At 36.5% G+C, this 19,247-nt stretch overlaps 1 protein-coding gene across 1 annotated transcript; it reads left to right on the plus strand.

Moving 5' to 3' along the window:
* The first annotated feature begins 337 nt into the window (after nt 1–337).
* Nucleotides 338–1,342, plus strand: LOC127245151 (oil body-associated protein 1A-like). Its single transcript, XM_051265886.1, has 2 exons — nt 338–933; nt 1,034–1,342. The coding sequence occupies exons 1-2, from the start codon at nt 399–401 to the stop codon at nt 1,186–1,188; spliced, it is 690 nt and encodes a 229-aa protein (XP_051121843.1). The 5' UTR covers nt 338–398; the 3' UTR covers nt 1,189–1,342.
* The last annotated feature ends 17,905 nt before the right edge of the window (nt 1,343–19,247 follow it).

Below are 19,247 nucleotides of genomic sequence, written 5' to 3' on the forward strand. Positions count from 1 at the left end.
TAGCTTATTCTTCTTCTTCTTTTTTATTTTTTATTTTTTATTTATTTTTACTTTTACTTATATTTATATATAATTATGTTACAATATATCCGACGTAACTTCACCACCGCACGTAGCACTGAATTCACACTAGGATATATATATATATATATATATAGGATAGGATATATGATTAGGAGATTATATATAATTAGTAGTATTTTTTATTTATTTGTATACAGAGAGAGCGAGAACAAGTCTCAAGCATGAGTCGGGCATAAGTTTATCCGGAACCCGCCACGCGTCGCACGTGTCAAGCATGCCGAACACGTGTCGCTTCCAGTTCCCTTGTATTTCTATTCTATAACTTGGCTTCCGGCAATCCACCGTTCGCTCACAAGTAGAAAATTGTTACGAAGATGTCCGGCGGACAGAGGCTGACAGACGTTCCCGGCGAGCCGACGAAGACGTCGACGGCGCTGGTGGAGAAGGCGACGGCGACGATCCAAGGGTTCGGGGCGGTGAACAAGATCCACCAGCACCTGTGCGCGTTCCACTTCTACGCGGACGACATGACCCGGCAGGTGGAGGCCCACCACTACTGCGCCCACCAGAACGAGGACTTCCGGCAGTGCCTCATCTACGACCGCCCCGACGAGGACGCCCGCCTCATCGGCCTCGAGTACGTCGTCTCGGAGGAGCTCTTCCTCACCCTGCCCGACGACGAGAAGCGCTTCTGGCACTCGCACGAATATGAGGTCAAGAGCGGCGTGCTCTTCATGCCGGGAGTTCCCGGCCCCATCCAGCGCCAGGACCTCGCCAAGGTCTGCAAGACCTACGGCAAGGTCTTCCATTTCTGGCAGGTCGACGCCGGCGACAGCCTCCCGCTCGGCCTCCCGCAGCTCATGATGGCGCTCACCCGCGACGGCCAGCTCTACAACCACTTGGCTCAGGGTATTGATATTAATATTATTATTATTATTCAATTTAATTGATTTTAATTTAATTTTGGATATGTATATACCTATATATATATATATATATATAATTTTAGATGTGGAGAAGCGTTACGGGGTGTCGTTGGAGAAGGAGAGGGAGAATAGGAAGGATATGAAGGGGCCGGCGCAGGGGATACATCCGATGGCGAACGGTGCCGGGAAGGGGCTGCAGACGGTGCTCAGGGAGGTCGATTGCAAGGCCGTAGATTGATTAGTTAATACTTAATAATAATTATTAGTTAAATGATCATTATCGTCGCCGGCGGTCGCGGCTAGGATGGATAGGGTTTAATTTTCGTATGTGTACTGTACGCGCTTTTTGAGGCTCTGTAATATAAATACAGATATGTCTTCCCTTTTTGAAATTTTTTTTTTTTTTTAATATTCAATTTTTTAAAGTTAGAATCTGAAAGAAGTTATCAATCAAACGCTCCGCTCCCTTCAGTGTTTTTCTTTGAGATACTTCAAAATATTTGAACTATTATAATAGCTACAGCTACTTATGATACACCTAAAGGCTTTCATTCGTTATGGTTATGGGTTTCGTTGTGTATAAATATGGACCAATAATTAAATGAATGGTGTGAGTTTTCACTTGTTTTTCACTTTTTTTCTAATTAATGCTCTCAGACACACTTATACATCTATATCAATGAACACGCACACACATTGGATACATTATACACATATATATTATTCATATATATACATTATAATTCATATACCTATTGCATATATATATATATTTATTTACATATTACATACAGTATATAATATAATACAAAATATATATTTATTTATATATTACATACAGTGTATAATATAATACAAAATATAAAATACAAAATATAAAATAATGTTAAGCAGTAGAAGTAATTAATATTTCTATTGGCTAATCCTATAATAATATTATAATATGTTATCAACACGATTATATATTTTAATGTTCGCAAAGTAATATTTTATATTTTATCCGTTTATTATGTCTAATCTTGCTAAACAGAAATTTCTTCCTCTTCTTGTTTCTAGTCAAAATTATATGGTATGGGCTCGCGATGTTAAAATGCATCTGGCATCAATGGGCTTGGAAAATACTATTGTTCGGGATAAAAACTCCCCGAGCCAAGATCATGCAAAGGCCATGATCTTTTTGTGCCATCACATTAATGAGGCATTAAAAATGCAGTATGTTACGCTAGAATTCCCACTTGAATTCTGTGAGAGATTGAAATAAAGATATGATCATTTGAGGCTGACATTGTTGCCAAGGGCACGAAGCGAATGACAAAGCCTACAGCTTCAGGCTTTAAAACAGTCCAAGAATATAATTCTGTCATGTTTAAAGTAACATCATAGCTGCGCCACTGTGGTGAAAATATATCTGAATCTAATATGATGGAGAAAACTTTATCCACTTTTCATGCCTCTAATATGGTTTTGCAGCAGCAGTATCGCGAAAGAGGCTTCTAGAAATATTCTGAGCTGATCACCTATCTTTTGCTGGCCGAACAAAATAATGAATTGCTATTGAAAAATCACGAATCTCAGCCGACATGTACAAATCCATTCCCAGAGGCCAATGCAATACAACTGGTAAATCCGGTGTGTGGTCGTTGGCAAGTTAGAAATCAGCGAATTGATCGCGATCGAAATCAGAATCGCGAAAGGGGCCGGATAAACGCATACAGTGACAATAATTATCAAAACAGGCCCCGATATGTGCCAAATCGGTGTTATAATGACAGAAGGCCGTACAGACCTCAACAGAGGTTCAACACCGGGAGAAACCGAAACAATGACGATGAATGCACCCAGTGTGGAATCAAAGGCCATTGGGCCTATGTTTGTCGCACAGCCAGTTACTTGGCTAAACTGTATCGGGCCTCAAAGGAAAGGCAGTGAAGAGTTGCTGCCGAAACAAACCATGCTACCCACGATGACACATTTGACGATGTGATGAATGAAAATATCACGCACCTGGATGCCGATGATCTACTTGACATAGCTGATGATGTTAAATGATAAAATGTTGTTGTATCTCTTTTGTTATTTTGTATTATCCTCTATAATATAAGTCTATTTTGATTATGTTACTAATACATGTCTTTTATTATTTTTACCTTCTTGCAAAGATATGGATGCCAAATATTTTGGAGCCGATGACAACATCTGCCTTATCGACAGTGCTACGACTCACAGCATTTTGAAAAATAAATGTTATTTCTCCCACCTGAATATGGGAAAGACCACTATTGTTACTACCAGTGGTGCATCGAAAATGATTGAAGGCTCAGGGAAAGCTACTGTATATCTCCCAAAAGGGACAAAAATGGCAATTGAAAATGCCTTGTTCTCGAGCAAAGCTCGAAGGAATTTACTGAGTTTTATGACATTCGAAGAAATGGGTATCACATTGAAACATTAAATGAGGCAGAAAATGAGTATCTCTTGATTACTCAGATTGAATGGCAACATAATTGTGAAAGAAAAATTGCCATCATTTTCTCCCGGCTTGTATTACTCAAAAATCAGTACAATTGAAACATATCACCTAGTAGACCAAATGGCTACTAGCGAATTTAAAACTTCACATGATCGACTTGGGCATCCTAGCAATGTAATGCTGAGACGAATTGTTAAAAATTCAAATGGCCACCCATTGAAAAAGAAAATATTTTGAGTTCGAATGAATTTGCTTGTGCTGCCTGTTCCTAAGGGAAGTTAATAATCAGGCCATCTCCAACAAAAGTTGGATTTGAATCCCCAGCTTTTCTAAAAAGAATTCAGGGTGATATTTGTGGACCAATAGATCCACCGTGTGGACCCTTCAAGTACTTTATGGTACTAATCAACGCGTCAATATGATGGTCACACGTATGCCTGTTATCTACTCTCAATCTAGCTTTCGCTAGACTACTTGCACAAATAATTAGATTGCGAGCACAATTTCCAGATCATCCGATAAAGAAAATATGTTTAGATAATGCTGGAGAATACTCATCACATACATTTGATGATTATTGCATGTCAATTGGGATTACTGTGGAACATCATGTTCCCCATGTACATACGCAAAATAGCCTGGCTGAATCCCTTATCAAAAGATTGCAATTAATTGATAAACCATTGTTAATGAGGTCTAAAATTCCCATATCATGTTGGGGATATGCTATATTGCATGCAGCAGCCCTCGTGAAAATAAGGCCGACAAGTTATCACTGTTATTCCCCTACTCAATTGGTTTCTGGAAAAATACCAAATATATCTCATCTGCGAATATTTGGGTGTGCTGTTTATGTGCCAATTGCACCACCTCAACGCACGAAAATGGGACCTCAAAGAAGTTTGGGTATATATGTCGGATATGAATCACCCTCGATCGCAAAATATCTTGAACCAACAACGGGTGATTTATTTACTGCGAGGTTTGCAGACTTTCATTTTGACGAATCACATTTCCCGACATTAGGGGGAGACAGTAATCAACTAAAAAAAGAAATTTCGTGGAAAATACCACTTGAATTGGATCATCGTACGAAACATAGTGAACTTGAAGTTCAAATAATTGTGCATTTGCAAAAAATTGCAAATCAATTGCCTGATGCTTTTAATGATGCTGCCAGAGTTACGAAATCATCTATTGCAGCAGCAAATGCATCGGCTAAAATAAATATCCCAGAAGGGAAGATGCCGAGTGCTAATGAGCATACTGCCCGCGTAAAACGTGGCAGACCGTTGGGTTCCAAGGATAAGAATCCATGAAAGAGGAAAATTGTAAATACTGGTGAAGATATCAACAATGATCAGATAACTGAAAATGTCAGTACAACCCCTGAAGAGGTTGATACTAAAAATTCTGATGAAAGTGATGATGGAGTTATTGAAACTTTTGTTAACTATACCATCACTGGAAAATATTGGAATAGAAAGAAAACAAATATTGATAATGCATTTGCATATTCTGTAGCACTCGATATAATGAAAGATGACCAGGATTATGAACCAAAATCAGTTGATGAATGTCGGAAAAGAGATGATTGGGCAAAGTAAAAAGACGCAATTAAGTCTGAATTGGACTCATTGAATAATCGGCAAGTATTTGGACCCATAGTCCAAACACCTGAAAATGTGAAACCTGTTGGCTACAGATGGGTGTTTGTGAGAAAAGAAAATGAAAATAATGATATCACAAGATATAAAGCAAGGCTTGTAGCCCAGGGTTTTTCCCAAAGACCGGGTATTGATTTTGAATAAACATATTCGCGGGTCATGGATGGAATAACATTCAGCTATCTGGTGAGCCTGGCAGTACACAATAATCTTGATATGTGATTAATGGATGTAGTTACTGCCTATCTTTACGGCTCTTTAGACAATGACGTCTACATGAAAATCTCAGAATTGATTAACATACTTGAATCATTCAAATCAAAGCCAAAAGAATCATATTCCATCAAATTGCAAAAATCCTTGTATGGGCTTAAGCAATCGGGCCGAATATGGTACAATCGTCTCAGCAAAAGCTTAACAAAAGAAGGTTACATAAATGACCCTATCTGTCCATGTGCTTTTATAAAGAAAAATGGGTCTGAATTTGTAATCATCGCTGTATATGCCGATGATCTCAATTTAATTGGACCTCTTGATGAAATCCAAAAAGTTGTTGAATATCTGAAAAAGGAGTTTGAGATCAAAGATTTTGGAAAAACCAAATTTTGCCTTGGTTTGCAAATTGAACACTTGGAAAGTGGAATCATTATCCATCAATCAAATTATACCAAAAGGGTACTAAAACAGTTCCTGATGGATAAATCACATCCGCTAAGTACCCCAATGATCGTCAAGGCACTCGATCCAATAAATGGTCCATTTAGACCAAAATAGGAAAATGAAGAAACACTTAGCCCAGAAGTGTCATATATGACTGCTATAGGCGCATTGATGTATCTTGCCAACAACACCCGACCTGATATATCATTTGTTGTAAACTTATTGGCAAGATTTAACTCATCGCCTACTCGACGACATTAGAATGAGATTAAACACATTTTTTGCTATCTCTAAGGAACAATTGACCTCGGGTTATTCTACTCAAATGATTCTCGACATGAATTAATTGGATTTGCCGATGCAGGATATTTATCGGATCCTCATAAAGCCAATTCGCAAACTGGCTATATATTTACTTATGGCAAAACTGTGATCTCTTGGAGATCGATGAAACAAACTTTAACAGGCACTTCCTCAAATCATGCTGAAATATTGGTAATACATGAAGCTAGTCGAGAATGTGTTTGGTTGAGGTCAATACCTCAACATATTCTGAAAAATTGCGGGTTAATACCTGACGATAAAATTCCCCCAACTACATTGTATGAAGATAATGCAGCTTGTATAGCGCAATTAAAAGGGGGTTACATTAAAGGAGATAGAACGAAACATGTTTCCCAATAATTCTTTTTTACTCATGATCTACAACAAAATGGTGAAATGAATGTGCAACAAATTCGATCATATAATAATTTAGCGCAATTGGTGAAGAAAATTGGGATGCGTCGGTTAAGAGATCTGAAATAATGCTCAGATTAGGGGGAGCGAATTGATACAAGAATGTTGTACTCTTTTTCCTTCACTAGGATTTTTTTGTCCCACAGGGTTTTTTTCTAGTAAAGTTTTAACAAGGCACATTTTTTATACAAAAGCATCTAAGGGGGAATGTTATAATAACTACGTATGATACACCTTGATAACTCCAAATAGGAGCATATTCTTAGCTTGACAAAACCGTGTATTACTCGAATTTCTGTATAAAAACCATCACAATGATTCATCAATGGCATACATTATTGATATATATCGTTTGGCATGATCCAGAATTCGTTGTTGAGATTATTAACGATTTTTGCCCTTTTAAGCGGTAGTCTGGTGCCAGAAAAGCTAAGGTAGACGCCACAAGCGACAGTCACCTCTGCTCGCAAGCGCCCAGAATACATCCTGAAATACTAAGGCATGAGAGGCAAGCGGCAGCCTTCACCGCCCGCAAGCGACAGCCTCTCCCGCTTGCAAGCGACAGCCCAGACACCCACCGCTGCAGACTATGACCAAATTCCAGCTAAGTGTTCCAACTGCAGAGGGACAGCCATTCCATTTCCAGCCAGCACAAGCGAACCTAGCTGCGCTGATGCCCTCCAGCCCTTCGGCAAGCGAAGAAGATCTACGCCCCTACAGTTTAAGGCAATCAAAGCAAGCGCCCTGGGAGTTATGGCCAGCAACTGCCTCAACAGAATAAGTACCAGCAACCGTCTAACTGCCCAGCGGTTGGAACTGCCCAACAACTGATTGCAACTGTCCCGTTTCACCTGCTATAAATAGGGCCAGATATCTTTATGTAAAAAAGGGATCATACTTCGATTTTAAAACACTCTTAGCAAGTACTACGCAGCAAGTCGTCTTCCTGTTTTTTAGAGCTCCAACCCTGTAAGGGAGTTCTCCACAGAAATGGCCAAGGGAGTAGGAGTTCTTCTCCTCCCTTGGCCAAGTCTTTCCAGCTTTCTTAGATTAGATTACTGCTTTCATTTACAGCTTTATAGTGTTAGTCTTTTCACGCTTTCGTAGTAGATAATAAAATATCATTTTGTTCCTCATCCTAAATTCTTCCACCATTTTTACACACTTATATAAAGTTCGAAATTAGAGAATTCCATTTCACTGGTTTAGAGCTAAAGAAGAATTGATTATTTGAGCCTTGTTATGCGCCAAAAGCGGTCTCAAGGTAGTTCAATGTAGTTAAGTACGCGGGAGCCTTGTCGACCTGCTTAACTGCTGTTCTGAATTCAATTTTGATTAAAAAGAGGTAACATAAGGGTAAAGCCACTAATGAGGCAGATTTCGGGAAAATTAATGGGACATAGGCGGTGGTCTATTAGGTCGCAGAAATTCCTATTGACAGTAGGGTTTCTTTCTTATAATATCTTGAATTTGGGTGTCATTGAAGTCTTGTTGTAAATCCCTTAAGGTCAAAAATTCCAGTGTTATGAATTCTTTATATTCAGTTTATATAATTACACTACTTCCTTCTCACCGCTTCCATGAATACATATATTTCCGATAACACAACTTTATCGCTCGCTCACTGCCTCCAGGGAAATCTATCCATTTAGTAACGCACAGTTCAGACACAACATCTCTCCTCCACTCTCGGTCGCTTATCTATATATATATGTATACATATAATGTGCCACTCGCTCATGTCCCGTTCACTCGGTAACCTCATTTCATCCATGTCCCTTTCATCTAGTCCCCACTTCCGTTCATGTTCCGATCATCTGGTTATCGCTGGCACTTTATTCTCCGCCTTCGCTTCGCTCACTCCCGCTCACTCCATCTTTATCGCTTTATTTACCGCTTTTTAGAGTCTAGCTGATTGGATCGCTTACAACGGATCTCCTCCTGTGTTTTCGTCGCTTTTTCAAGATCTTCACCGTTGAAATTCATGATTTAAAATCCTTGTGTTCGACCTGGAAACTCACCAGTAAAAAGAGTAAATAATTGTGATGACTACTCAGGGTCTACAACCACAAAAATTACTATATATGATCGTTTTCTATAATTTCCACTCACTGATTTTTCAAATATAAATTCCCTGTGAATTGTGTACAAACAGCACACATTTTACACGTCATCACACCTAAAGGCTACGTAGTCATTTGTATGCTTTCCTTCATTATGGGGTTTGGTTGTGTATAAATATGGGCCAACAATTAAATGAATGGAGTGAGCTTTCACTTTTCTTTCACCTTCTCTCTAATTAATGCTCTCTCACACACATCTATACATCTATATCAATACACACGCACATACACTGTAAACATTATACATATATATATTATTCATATATCTATTGCATATATATATATATATATTTACTTATTTATTACATACAATATATAATATAATACAAAATATAAAATAGTGGTTAGCGGTAGAAGTAATTAATATTTCTATTGGCTAATTCTATGATAATATTACAATATAAAACTCTTTGTTTTATTTTATATTTAATTTTTTACTCGTATTTATATAATTTATAAATTTATTATAACTAAAAAATACTAGTAAAATGATAAAATTTTATTAAAATTATCTTAATTTGACAAATTATAAACAAATTAGTAAACTCACTTTTTTTCGTTATTTAAATGTATTTTGACTTCAAATTTTATTGCTATTTATGTTGCTTTGATTTTCCAAATCTTTTCTAAAATATATGACTATATATTGAGATTCACGCATCAATATTAATAAATTGGCCTCAAAAATAAAGATCCTCGAAAACAAAAAAAATTATCGAAAATAAAGATATCTTGAGTACAATATCTTTATGAGACCCGGAGTAATGAGACCCGCCTACTCCATTGGCTATCTTGAGACCCACCTACCCCGCCATTGCCCCGCTGTCCGAGAAAAAGACCGCCGTCTGAGAGAAAAAAAACCCGCCTGATATCTTGAGACCCGCCTACCCCGCCATTGGCTATCTTGAGACCCGCCTACCCCGCCATTGCCTCACTGTCCGAGAAAAAAACTGCCGTTCGGGGAAAAAAATGGGGTGTCAGAGAAAACAAAGAAAAAAGGGTTGTAGTTGCCACCACCATTTTTGCGCTGCTTCGCCGTCTGAAAGAAAAAAAATAGATGGGGTGTCTGAGAAAAAAAAAAAAAAAGGTTGTCATTGCCACCACTATTGTTGCGCCTCCAAAGCGAATGAGGAGGAGGAGGAGGAGGAGGAGGAGGAGGTACCCTCTACCCTCTACCGCCGCTAGAAAAGAAGAAGATATAAGAAAGAGAGCGATAGTCTCGCCGGGGAATTAAGGAGGAGGCTCCCATGTTTTGGTGCCACCATCGGAGAAGAAGAAAAAATAGGAGGGCCTGCCATTGCCACCGCCATTGCCTGCCACCGGAGAAGAAAACGAACGAGGCGGAAGCTTTGCCATCTTGATGATTCTCCTTCAATCCGTCAAATTTCTCTCATATTTTCATTTCAATTCAGCAAGTTTCTCACCTATTTTCATTCCAATCAGCTTGATGATTCTCATCCAATCGGACAAATAGTAAAGGGAAGGAATTTTAATAGAAGGGAAAGAAAAGAATATTAAAATTGTAATGAAAGTAAGAAAAAATGGTATTTTTGTATTTGGTTAAACAAGGGAGTGAAAGAAAAATATAATAATTTTTTATCTTTATATTGTATAAATAAAAAAAATAAAAGTATTTGATAAATTTTTATTAATTTATTAATAAAACATCAATTTTAATATAAGAATGATGTAGTTTGCTTTAAAATAAGTATATATATACTTATATCATGTAAATAAAACATAAATAAAAATAAAATAATATATAAAAAAATTGACTAATTTAATAATAAAATAATCATTCTAACATAAAATTTATTTATTTAGAATAAATTACAAGATAAATATCGTATATGAATTTATGTTATTAATAAAAACCTAATTCTCGCTTTGATTAAATGATTAAAATAAAATTAATTTAATTACATTATAAAATTTTGTTTTATAATTTAATTACATTATAAAATTTAAAAATATTATAACTAATTATTAATTATAAAATACGTATAATATAATTTATATATAATTAAATACAGATAAAGTAATATAATATTAAGGATATAATAGTAATTTTATAAAATAAAAATATAAAATTAGGTAAGAAGTAAAAGCTATGATTTAATTACCAAACACACCTTTAAACTATAATTATTTTTATCATACTATAATTTTTGGGACTAATATATGTTTAATTATTTACTAATTATATTCTTCATAAATTCTTATGTCTACGGTAGAGCAGACAGCATACTTAGAATAGAGAAAATACTTTTTTAAATAGATTACAAATAAGATAAATATAAACTACGCCCAAAACCCAAATAAAATACCTTTCTAACTTATTTTTATATATATAAGAATGAGTTTTAATTTATTGATTAAGAAATTCCCAAGAAATGAAACAAAGGAAATTTAAAAAAAAAAAACAAAAAACAAAAAAAACAGAAAAGTGTAAATTTCACCAAGGTAAGACAATGGATATATTAATAAAAAGGCTCATTTGACTTAGGCATCAAGGCTCTTCCTCTTAACTCTAATATGTAATAATAATTATATGTAAAATAACTCACAATAACAAATCAGGTATATTTGTCTCATTTTCTCTCTCGGCTCCCCAACCGCCCGCCACCACCGACCAACAAACTTCCGCCATAAGCAAAAATTATTTTGAGGTCAGATAAGCGAAAAATTATTTGATCAATTTTTTTGTTGTGGTGAAAGACATGTTTCGCGTGATAAGTTTGATATTTAAAATTTTCCTTCACATGGTGTTTTAACAAAAATAAACTCTTAAAACTTAAATATATACTAAATTTATTTACGTCACAGAACCATCCTGCTACACACTGTACTGCGGACACGGTTTTTGGCCCTTTTATTTTCCTATCTGTATATACACCTCATAATTTTTATATGGAATTTCCGATTGAGTAAGTGGAACTGTAAAGATTGACAGTTCTTTAATAAAGATTACTGTTGTAAGAACTGAACGATATTTATAAATGTTAAAAATTACTTATATACCTGAAAGGTGGATCCTTGTCGTAAAATAAGGTTTGAGCTGGAAGGTCTTTCTTTACTAATATATGAGGCAAGAAGTAGAACAATCAGCGAGAGAAGACTAGGAGAATTGTATAAAAATGACCACAATGATTTATTGTTCAGTACTTACAGTAAGTTAGCATGTAATTAAATAAAAGTATGTTCGAAGTCTTTTGAATACCTTCAGACCATATTACCATAAAAAGATAGTAATGATTTAAGTGATTTGATATTTACCCAATTTGTGTTATGAGAGAAAAAAATACAGAAGTGAGAAGAGGAAAACTAGAAAAAAGGAATCGGCCAACCAAATAGAGTGGATGGACTGAGAAGGGGAATAAACTGAATGAATTATATAAAAAAATATATAACTGAGCAACCAATCAATTAAAAATTTTATTCTCCTAGTTTTTAAGAATAATTATTTCTATTTAAACATTTTTTTGGTTTATTTAAATCGTATGTTATTCAAAAAAATTTGTCTCGAAAATGATATTGTTGGGTGCAAAATTGCATTAAGGTCTGAACTAATGAAGTTAAGTAGTGTTTCAGTGAAGAATGAAATAAAAGTTGATTAGACGTTTGTATATTTTTTGCCGAAAGAGTTAACTGTGAGTTGTTAGACAGAGAAATAGTTGACCATTAAAGGTCGTAAGTGGTTTGATTGGAACTATTTGTGCAAAAAAATCTTCAAGGTTTGCATATTAGAATTTACATGGCATTAATATTTGTAAACAAGTTAGTATAATAAATATTGTCTGCAAGAAGATTTAACTTGTTCGCTCTATATAATGAGTCATAGTAGTGAAAAGGTTCGCAGAGAGTTTATGTTAATCGATTAAAGGAGGTGAAACTTTTCCCATTAATTGTCTTTAGAGAATTTGTAGCTATTGTATATTGGTCTTGGGTTATTTACAGAATACAGATCGTTTAATGGCTAGTGCAAACTTAGTGAATTCCCGGGGTCATTTCCGTTATGTTCGTTTGTACAATGATGTATTTGCGGTAACAGTGGCAAAGAAAACAGTTGAAGTTGATCAGTGGATAGGTTTTGTTCGTCATTTTCATTTTTCGTATTGTCCTACTGTTGTTGGTTTTGATATGGAATGGTGTCCCAACGTTGGCTTTGGGAAGGACAATCCTGTCGCTACCATTCAACTTTGTCTTTCTTCGTATTGTCTTATTTTTCAGATTTTAAAGGCATGTTATATTCCAGTTTCACTTCACCATTTTTCTCGTAGATCCTAGTTTTTTGTTTTGTGGTGTTGGTATAGAAGCAGACGTTGCAAAACTGTATAGGCATTATGGTCTTGTTGTTCGTAGGTGTGAAGATGTTAACACGCTCCACAAAAGAGCTTGTTTAAATGTTGATCCAGCTGCACATGTTTACAGGGGGTTGAAGACAATAGTATTAGCTGTTTTGGAAAAAGAGCTACCAAAGCCACTGCATGTAACTCTAAGCAACTGGGATTCCGAAGTTTTGACAGATGAACAAATTGAGTATGCAGCCATTGATGCCTTTGTAAGTCTTCTGTTTGGTATTAGACTTACATATTTGATATCTGGAATTTGACAGCCTCCTATGATATATTTTCTTGGAGGCTGAATTTTGTAAACTGGAAAATAGTTATAGGTATGGATATTATGTTTGTTATTTGCTTCTAAATCCTAGCCATGTCTCTGTTTTATGTATTGCACTCTTTTGTAGTGATGGAGTGCAGACTTGAAATTGTAGTATGTATGTTTTGTTCACATGTTCTGTATGTGGTTATATTATTTGCATGCCCGTTGACTTAATAGCATAATCATATGAATGTATGAATCGAATTTGGGTTTGAGAAGGAGGACAAGTTGCTGACTAATGAGGAATAATTTCTAACTTATAATTCTTGTTTATAGTATGTTAAATTTGGGTTTGAGAAGGAAGACAAGTTTCTGAGTAATGAGGAATAATTTGTAACTTATAATTCATGTTTATAGTAAGTTGCACATGTCCTGCCAAGTTACTGTAGCCTGTAATCTATCCAATTTACTTACTTTTAACGGATTATTCGATACCCAAATAATATTAATATATGAATTACGACTGACATATAAGGAGACAAATATTTGGGCAAAGATAGTTGGCGTAATAATTAAAACATCATTTAGTAAAGTAATTATGCATTTTCCATTATAAATTCGATTAATGTCTTGATTCCAAGGAATTGGAAAAACGGTATATCTTTTTAGATGTGTTTGGTCGTTCTTTCCGGAATAGAGTTATCTAAATGAAAAGTTTTTAAGTAAAAAATAAATGAGATATATAAGCTTCAGTGGGAGCTTGCTGTAAGAAATATAAATATGGAGAAATGATGGACTATAAAAAGATTGGAAATTTGGTATGTTTATATTAAATAATTTTTAGAGGGATTAGTACGTTTGTTTGTTTGTTGTTATCTTTTAAAATTGAGGTGATAGGTAATGTGTTAGTATTGTTCCACGAGGACGCGTAATATAGGGATTAGGTGGGATAGAAATTGTACAAAGTAATACAATGTTAGAGAACTCTAAGGTCTGATTGTTATAATTGCAGTTAGGTAATAGGTAATTATAGCTTTCATAGGTGAATGTTGTAGAAGATTTCATGGGATTCAATACAATCACGTTAGTAATAGTCCAAGTAAATGCATTAAATGCAAAGTAGGGTGTAACAGGAATGACATACATATATATCCTTATTGTTAAGCCCAAAAATAATATAAGGTTTTGAGTGTACAGAGGATGAATGGATATGGGGTAGGTGCCGATCGAATGTTATGGCATATCCATTTATGCCGTAATCTTTAAAAAAATCAGAATTTCTAAATTATACCTTTCTTTTTTTAAAATTTCTTTTATGTATTATTTAAAAAATATTATCTACAAATCAAAAGAATATAAATATAGTTATTTTTTTTAAAACAGAAGAAAGTCGTCGACGGATTTGGTCGGATGGAAAGAGAAAAGGTAAAAAGAGAATGAATTATATAAATAATTTTTTTTTATAACAGTGGAAGCGGTGGAGAAAAAACTAAGGATGGCGGAAAATCTGCCGGTGGAGGGGGCGGGTTAAGCGGTAGAGAGAGAGAATGACATAATAGAAAAGAGAAAATGAAAAAAAAAATAGATGTGTCTAACGGAAACGATGGATTTCGAAGAGAATCATCGACTCGGCTTAAATGGAAATATGAGAGAATGTGGCTGATTTGATCAGATAAGAAGAAGGAGAAACGTCCAATCGGTTCGGATACAAAGAGGTGAGAAAGAAATATAAATATTTAAATAAATAAACCTTTATAAGAGAGATGATGAGAAAATAGAGGAGAGAGAAAATGAAAAAAAAATGTGTCCGAGAGAATTGGTCAGATTGGAGGAGGACCGTCGACTCGGTTCAAATGGAAAGATGATACAAAGTGGCTGAATTGGTAGGATTCAGCGACGGATTTGGTCAGATGGAAAAAAAAAAAAAAAAAAAAAAAAAAAAAAAAAAGAGGTAAAAAAAGAATGGATTATATAAATAAATTTTTTTATAACAATGCAACCGGTGGAGAAAAAACCATGGATGGCGGAAGTTCAGCCGGTGGGGATGGCGGGTTAAAGTAGAGAAAGAGAATGACATAATAGAGATGAGAGAAAATGAAAAAAATGATGTGTCTGATCGAATTGGTGGATTTGGAGGAGTACCGTCCAGTCGGTTGAAATAGAAAGATGAGAAAAAGTGACTCATTGGGTCGAATGAGAAGAAGGAGAACCGTCCAGTTGGTTGGTTCTAGAATTAAGGGTTGGGAATCAGTATGGGAGATTAGAGATGAAATTAAAGAAGATGAGGGCAGATGACAAGAAATCGGAAAAAAATGGAGGTATAATAGAGATTTCAGGTAGCAATAAAGTTGTAAGGAAAGATGATAGAAAGTGGTTGATTTTGTACGATGAGAAGGAGAACCGTCCATTTGGTCAGAAGTACGAGAGACGTACATTCGGTTGGGATGGAAACAAAAGACAATGTGGCCGATTAGGTCGGAGGAGATGGAATATAACCGACCAGTTGGTTCATACGGAAAAATGAGCAAAAGAAATATAATGAATTATATAAACCATTTTTCCTTTTAACTGTGCAGCGTTAAGTAATTTGTTCAAAAAAAATATATATTTATTGATCAACCGTCTAGTCGGAGTTAATTTTTTTTATTTTACGTGCCCTACAAACTCGAAAACCCCTGCATTAGTTTCAAATGCATTTTTAAATAAATCATAGTATTACAATATTATGAGTAAGTTATTGTATTAAAGTAATTGTTATATCTAACAAACGATATTCATATCAATATATTTTCTACAAGTAAATCACTACAAAATACCAAATGAAAATGGAAAAACACAACCCTAAACAACACTCAATATCTTCAGTATAACTGAAAACGCGGGGGGTTAATTGACAAAAGTAGTCATACTTGCCTACAATATTACCGTTTCCAACAGCTGCTGAAAATACCAAATGTTACGCTATTAATGGCACTTTAGTAAAAACAGGTCCTCATCCGTACAACTAGTCCTATATATGTGTTTAAGGATATATGAGAATTGTATTAACTCATATTTAGGCTATGATAAAAAAAAAATAGTATAAATTTAATATTTTATATAAAGTTAATTATCTAAAAAATATTAAATTAATTATTTTGATTAAAATCAAATATCTAAATTTAACCTTTGACTATTTCTATTATTTTTAAAAATATTTTATTTATAATAATTATTATTTTATAGATATTTTGTAATTTATTTATTATTTTTAAATATATGATAATTCGAACCTGTTAGACATGGGTCCAAAAACATATGAACGTGAAGGAGGCTCAAAGATAAAAGTGGAGCCAGAACTCCTTGGCCACGGAGTCTCTCAACAACAATGGAGCTTCAAGTATCGGAGCCAAATACTGCTACCTCTACAGAGTCGAAGGCAACAACTTTCATTCGATTGTGGTGCTTCCACAAGGCCGAAAGCAGCAGCCTCCATTAAGACAACAACTCCTTGGACTATGGCGCCTCCATTCCGGAACAATATTTCCATAAAGTCAGAAATTGCTGTCTCTATTGGGTTGAAAATAACTACCTTCATTGGACTGCGGTGCTTCCACAAAGCAGAGGAAGGTTTCCTCCACAAGATAGAAAGCAACAGCTTCCATAGATCATGGGATAACTACCTCAATTGGCCATGGGTTAATAATTTCGCACTAGACATTAGTGGGCCTATGCACTTTCATACTTTATTCAAAAAGCTCCATAGAACAAGCCAACAAAAGGAAAACCAAATATTCCATGTAATTCGAGGCTGTTGGGGACATATTCCCGTGGACCGGCTAGGAGTACGATGGAAACAAGTCGGAGTAAGCGGTAGATTTGGTCCAGAGGCAATGGAAGAAGTACAGATCAAGTAGAACCCGGTCCAGATGCAATGGAAACGGTTGAGAGCTGATGGAAGGAGGTTACCAGGTGGTTGGGAACTGATGAAAGGAGGTTACCATACAGTTGGAGATAATGGAAGGAGGTTACCAAGCAGTTGGAAGTAGTGGAAGGAGGTTACCAAGCAGTTGGAGGTAGTGGAAGGAATAAGTAAAACTACCTTTTTAGTAGAATCGGTAGTTATTTGATATTAGGATAAATATAGTAAAAAGAACACAACACACACGATGCACAAGAAGATGAAATCGTATATTTCTCTATTTTTTTCATGTTTTAGTTTCTGTTTATGCATTTTAATTCGAATTACATGTTTTTATGTTTCTAGCATATTTTTATCCGCTTTCCAGTATATTTATCCAAGTTTTAGTAGATATTAGTTTAAATCCATCGAAATTGGTCGTTTAGACTCAAAGCCTCGTTTAGGCTCGAAGTCGTGCAAGCTCCACCGAATGAGCCGCTCCAAGTCCGACGACGGGCAGGCTCTTTGGAGTACTTCCAGAGCCTACACCGACAAATCGATGAACGGTCTTGGAGCCTCCGAATTTTAGGTTCCAACAATTGGCACGCCCAATGGGACCAAAGTCTGATTTTTCGAAGAGTGATGTCATTGTTTACATGGGGTTCATTTGTACCGCCTTAAGAAAGCTACAGAATTGTTGCAAAACATCCAATGCTTCAGGCCTTAGGGCCGGGGCAGGGGAGATCATACTGGAAGCAACAGCCTGCAGGAAGCTGGAACCAACAGCCTGCGGAGGGTTGGAACCACCAGTCTGCGGAAGGCTAGTTCCAACAGTCTACGGATGGTTGGAGCCAACAGCCTGCGGAGCGCTGGAACCAACAGCCTGCGGAGGGTTGGAACCACCAGTTTGCGAAAGGCTGGAAGCAACAACCTACGGATGGCTGGAGCCAACAGCCTGCGGAGCGCTAGAGCCAACAGGTTGCGGAGGGCTGGAACCCCTCGGCCGTTGGAGTTTTGAAGAGCAGTGCTGAGCCTTCACGAGGGGCAAGCAAATTTTCAGCATTTGGCATGATCTCGCCAGGGTGATTAAGCGAAGCCAACACCACCATGGGGATGTCATGGTCCGAATGTGGCTAATCTCCAATGAAAAAGGATCATCGAAACATAGGGGCAAGGAGGGCAGACCACAGAGATGCAGTCCCCAACCTTCCATCAGCATGCAGCCAGAGTGCAACCGCTGACACCAAATCAATGGGAGCCCAAGCCTTTAATGGACGTTGATGTCATCGCAGATTGCATAAGGATGACATTTTCAAAAAAAATGTTTGAAAAGAAGCCTAGTGCCACTTTGAGCGCGGAAAATTCACCTTCATACGAAAAAGAAGTTGCAGGGGCAGAGACTCCAGATGTTAAGGAAGCTCCATTCGAAAAGGAATCTACGGAGGCAGAGGTTCCAGAAGCCATGGAAGCTCCAGAGTTTGTGGAAGTAGAGACTTCAGAGGCTGTGGAGGTTCCAATTGAAAAAGAGTCTGCAGAGAAAGAGGCTCCAGAAGCCATGGAAGCTCCAAAATTTGCGGAGGCAGAGACTCCAAGGACCATGGAGGCTCCTAACGTAAAGGATGATGTAAGGGCAGAGGCTCCACATGAAAAGGATTCTGTAGGGACACAGGCTCCAGAGACCATGGAGGCTCCATACGAAAAGGAGGTTGTAGGTGAAGAGACTTCAGAGGCTATGGAGGTTCCATACGAAAAGGAGCCTGCAAGGGTAGAAGCCCTAGCGACTTCAGACGAAAAGGACTTTGCGGAAGCAGAAGCTTTGGCCACAAAATTAGCAAATGGAAAGACTTATTTGTGTCCAACATTGAAGCCGACCAAAGGGTTTATTTCTTTTGCTAATACTATGTAGGCTAAAAGGCTTATAAAAGACAGGCTTAGCACCCAACCGTCAAAACCTTCGGTTCAAGACTGTCTAGGACCGAAGGCACCCGCTAAAAAAGCCGTCTTCACAAGAGTGAATTTGATAAAGTCTCAAGTTCAAACATGGAGAAGGTAAGACAAAGGATGGTCAAGAGGGAGCTTAATGTCGGTGTCACCATCCTAAGTCCGAAAGCCTCAGGATCGGAGAAGAGAAAAGTATACAAATGACCTAAGCCGGAG

The sequence above is a fragment of the Andrographis paniculata genome, unplaced genomic scaffold (genome assembly GCF_009805555.1).
Source record: "Andrographis paniculata isolate CXL003 unplaced genomic scaffold, ASM980555v1 Contig21END, whole genome shotgun sequence".
Lineage (NCBI taxonomy): Eukaryota > Viridiplantae > Streptophyta > Magnoliopsida > Lamiales > Acanthaceae > Andrographis > Andrographis paniculata.

Excerpts from the sequence above, each read along its gene's own strand:
- LOC127245151 (XM_051265886.1), top strand. The coding sequence starts at position 399 with ATGTCCGGCGGACAGAGGCTGACAGACGTTCCCGGCGAGCCGACGAAG. Across the intron at positions 934-1,033 it reads CTACAACCACTTGGCTCAGG|ATGTGGAGAAGCGTTACGGG; the intron begins GTATTGATATTA and ends ATATAATTTTAG.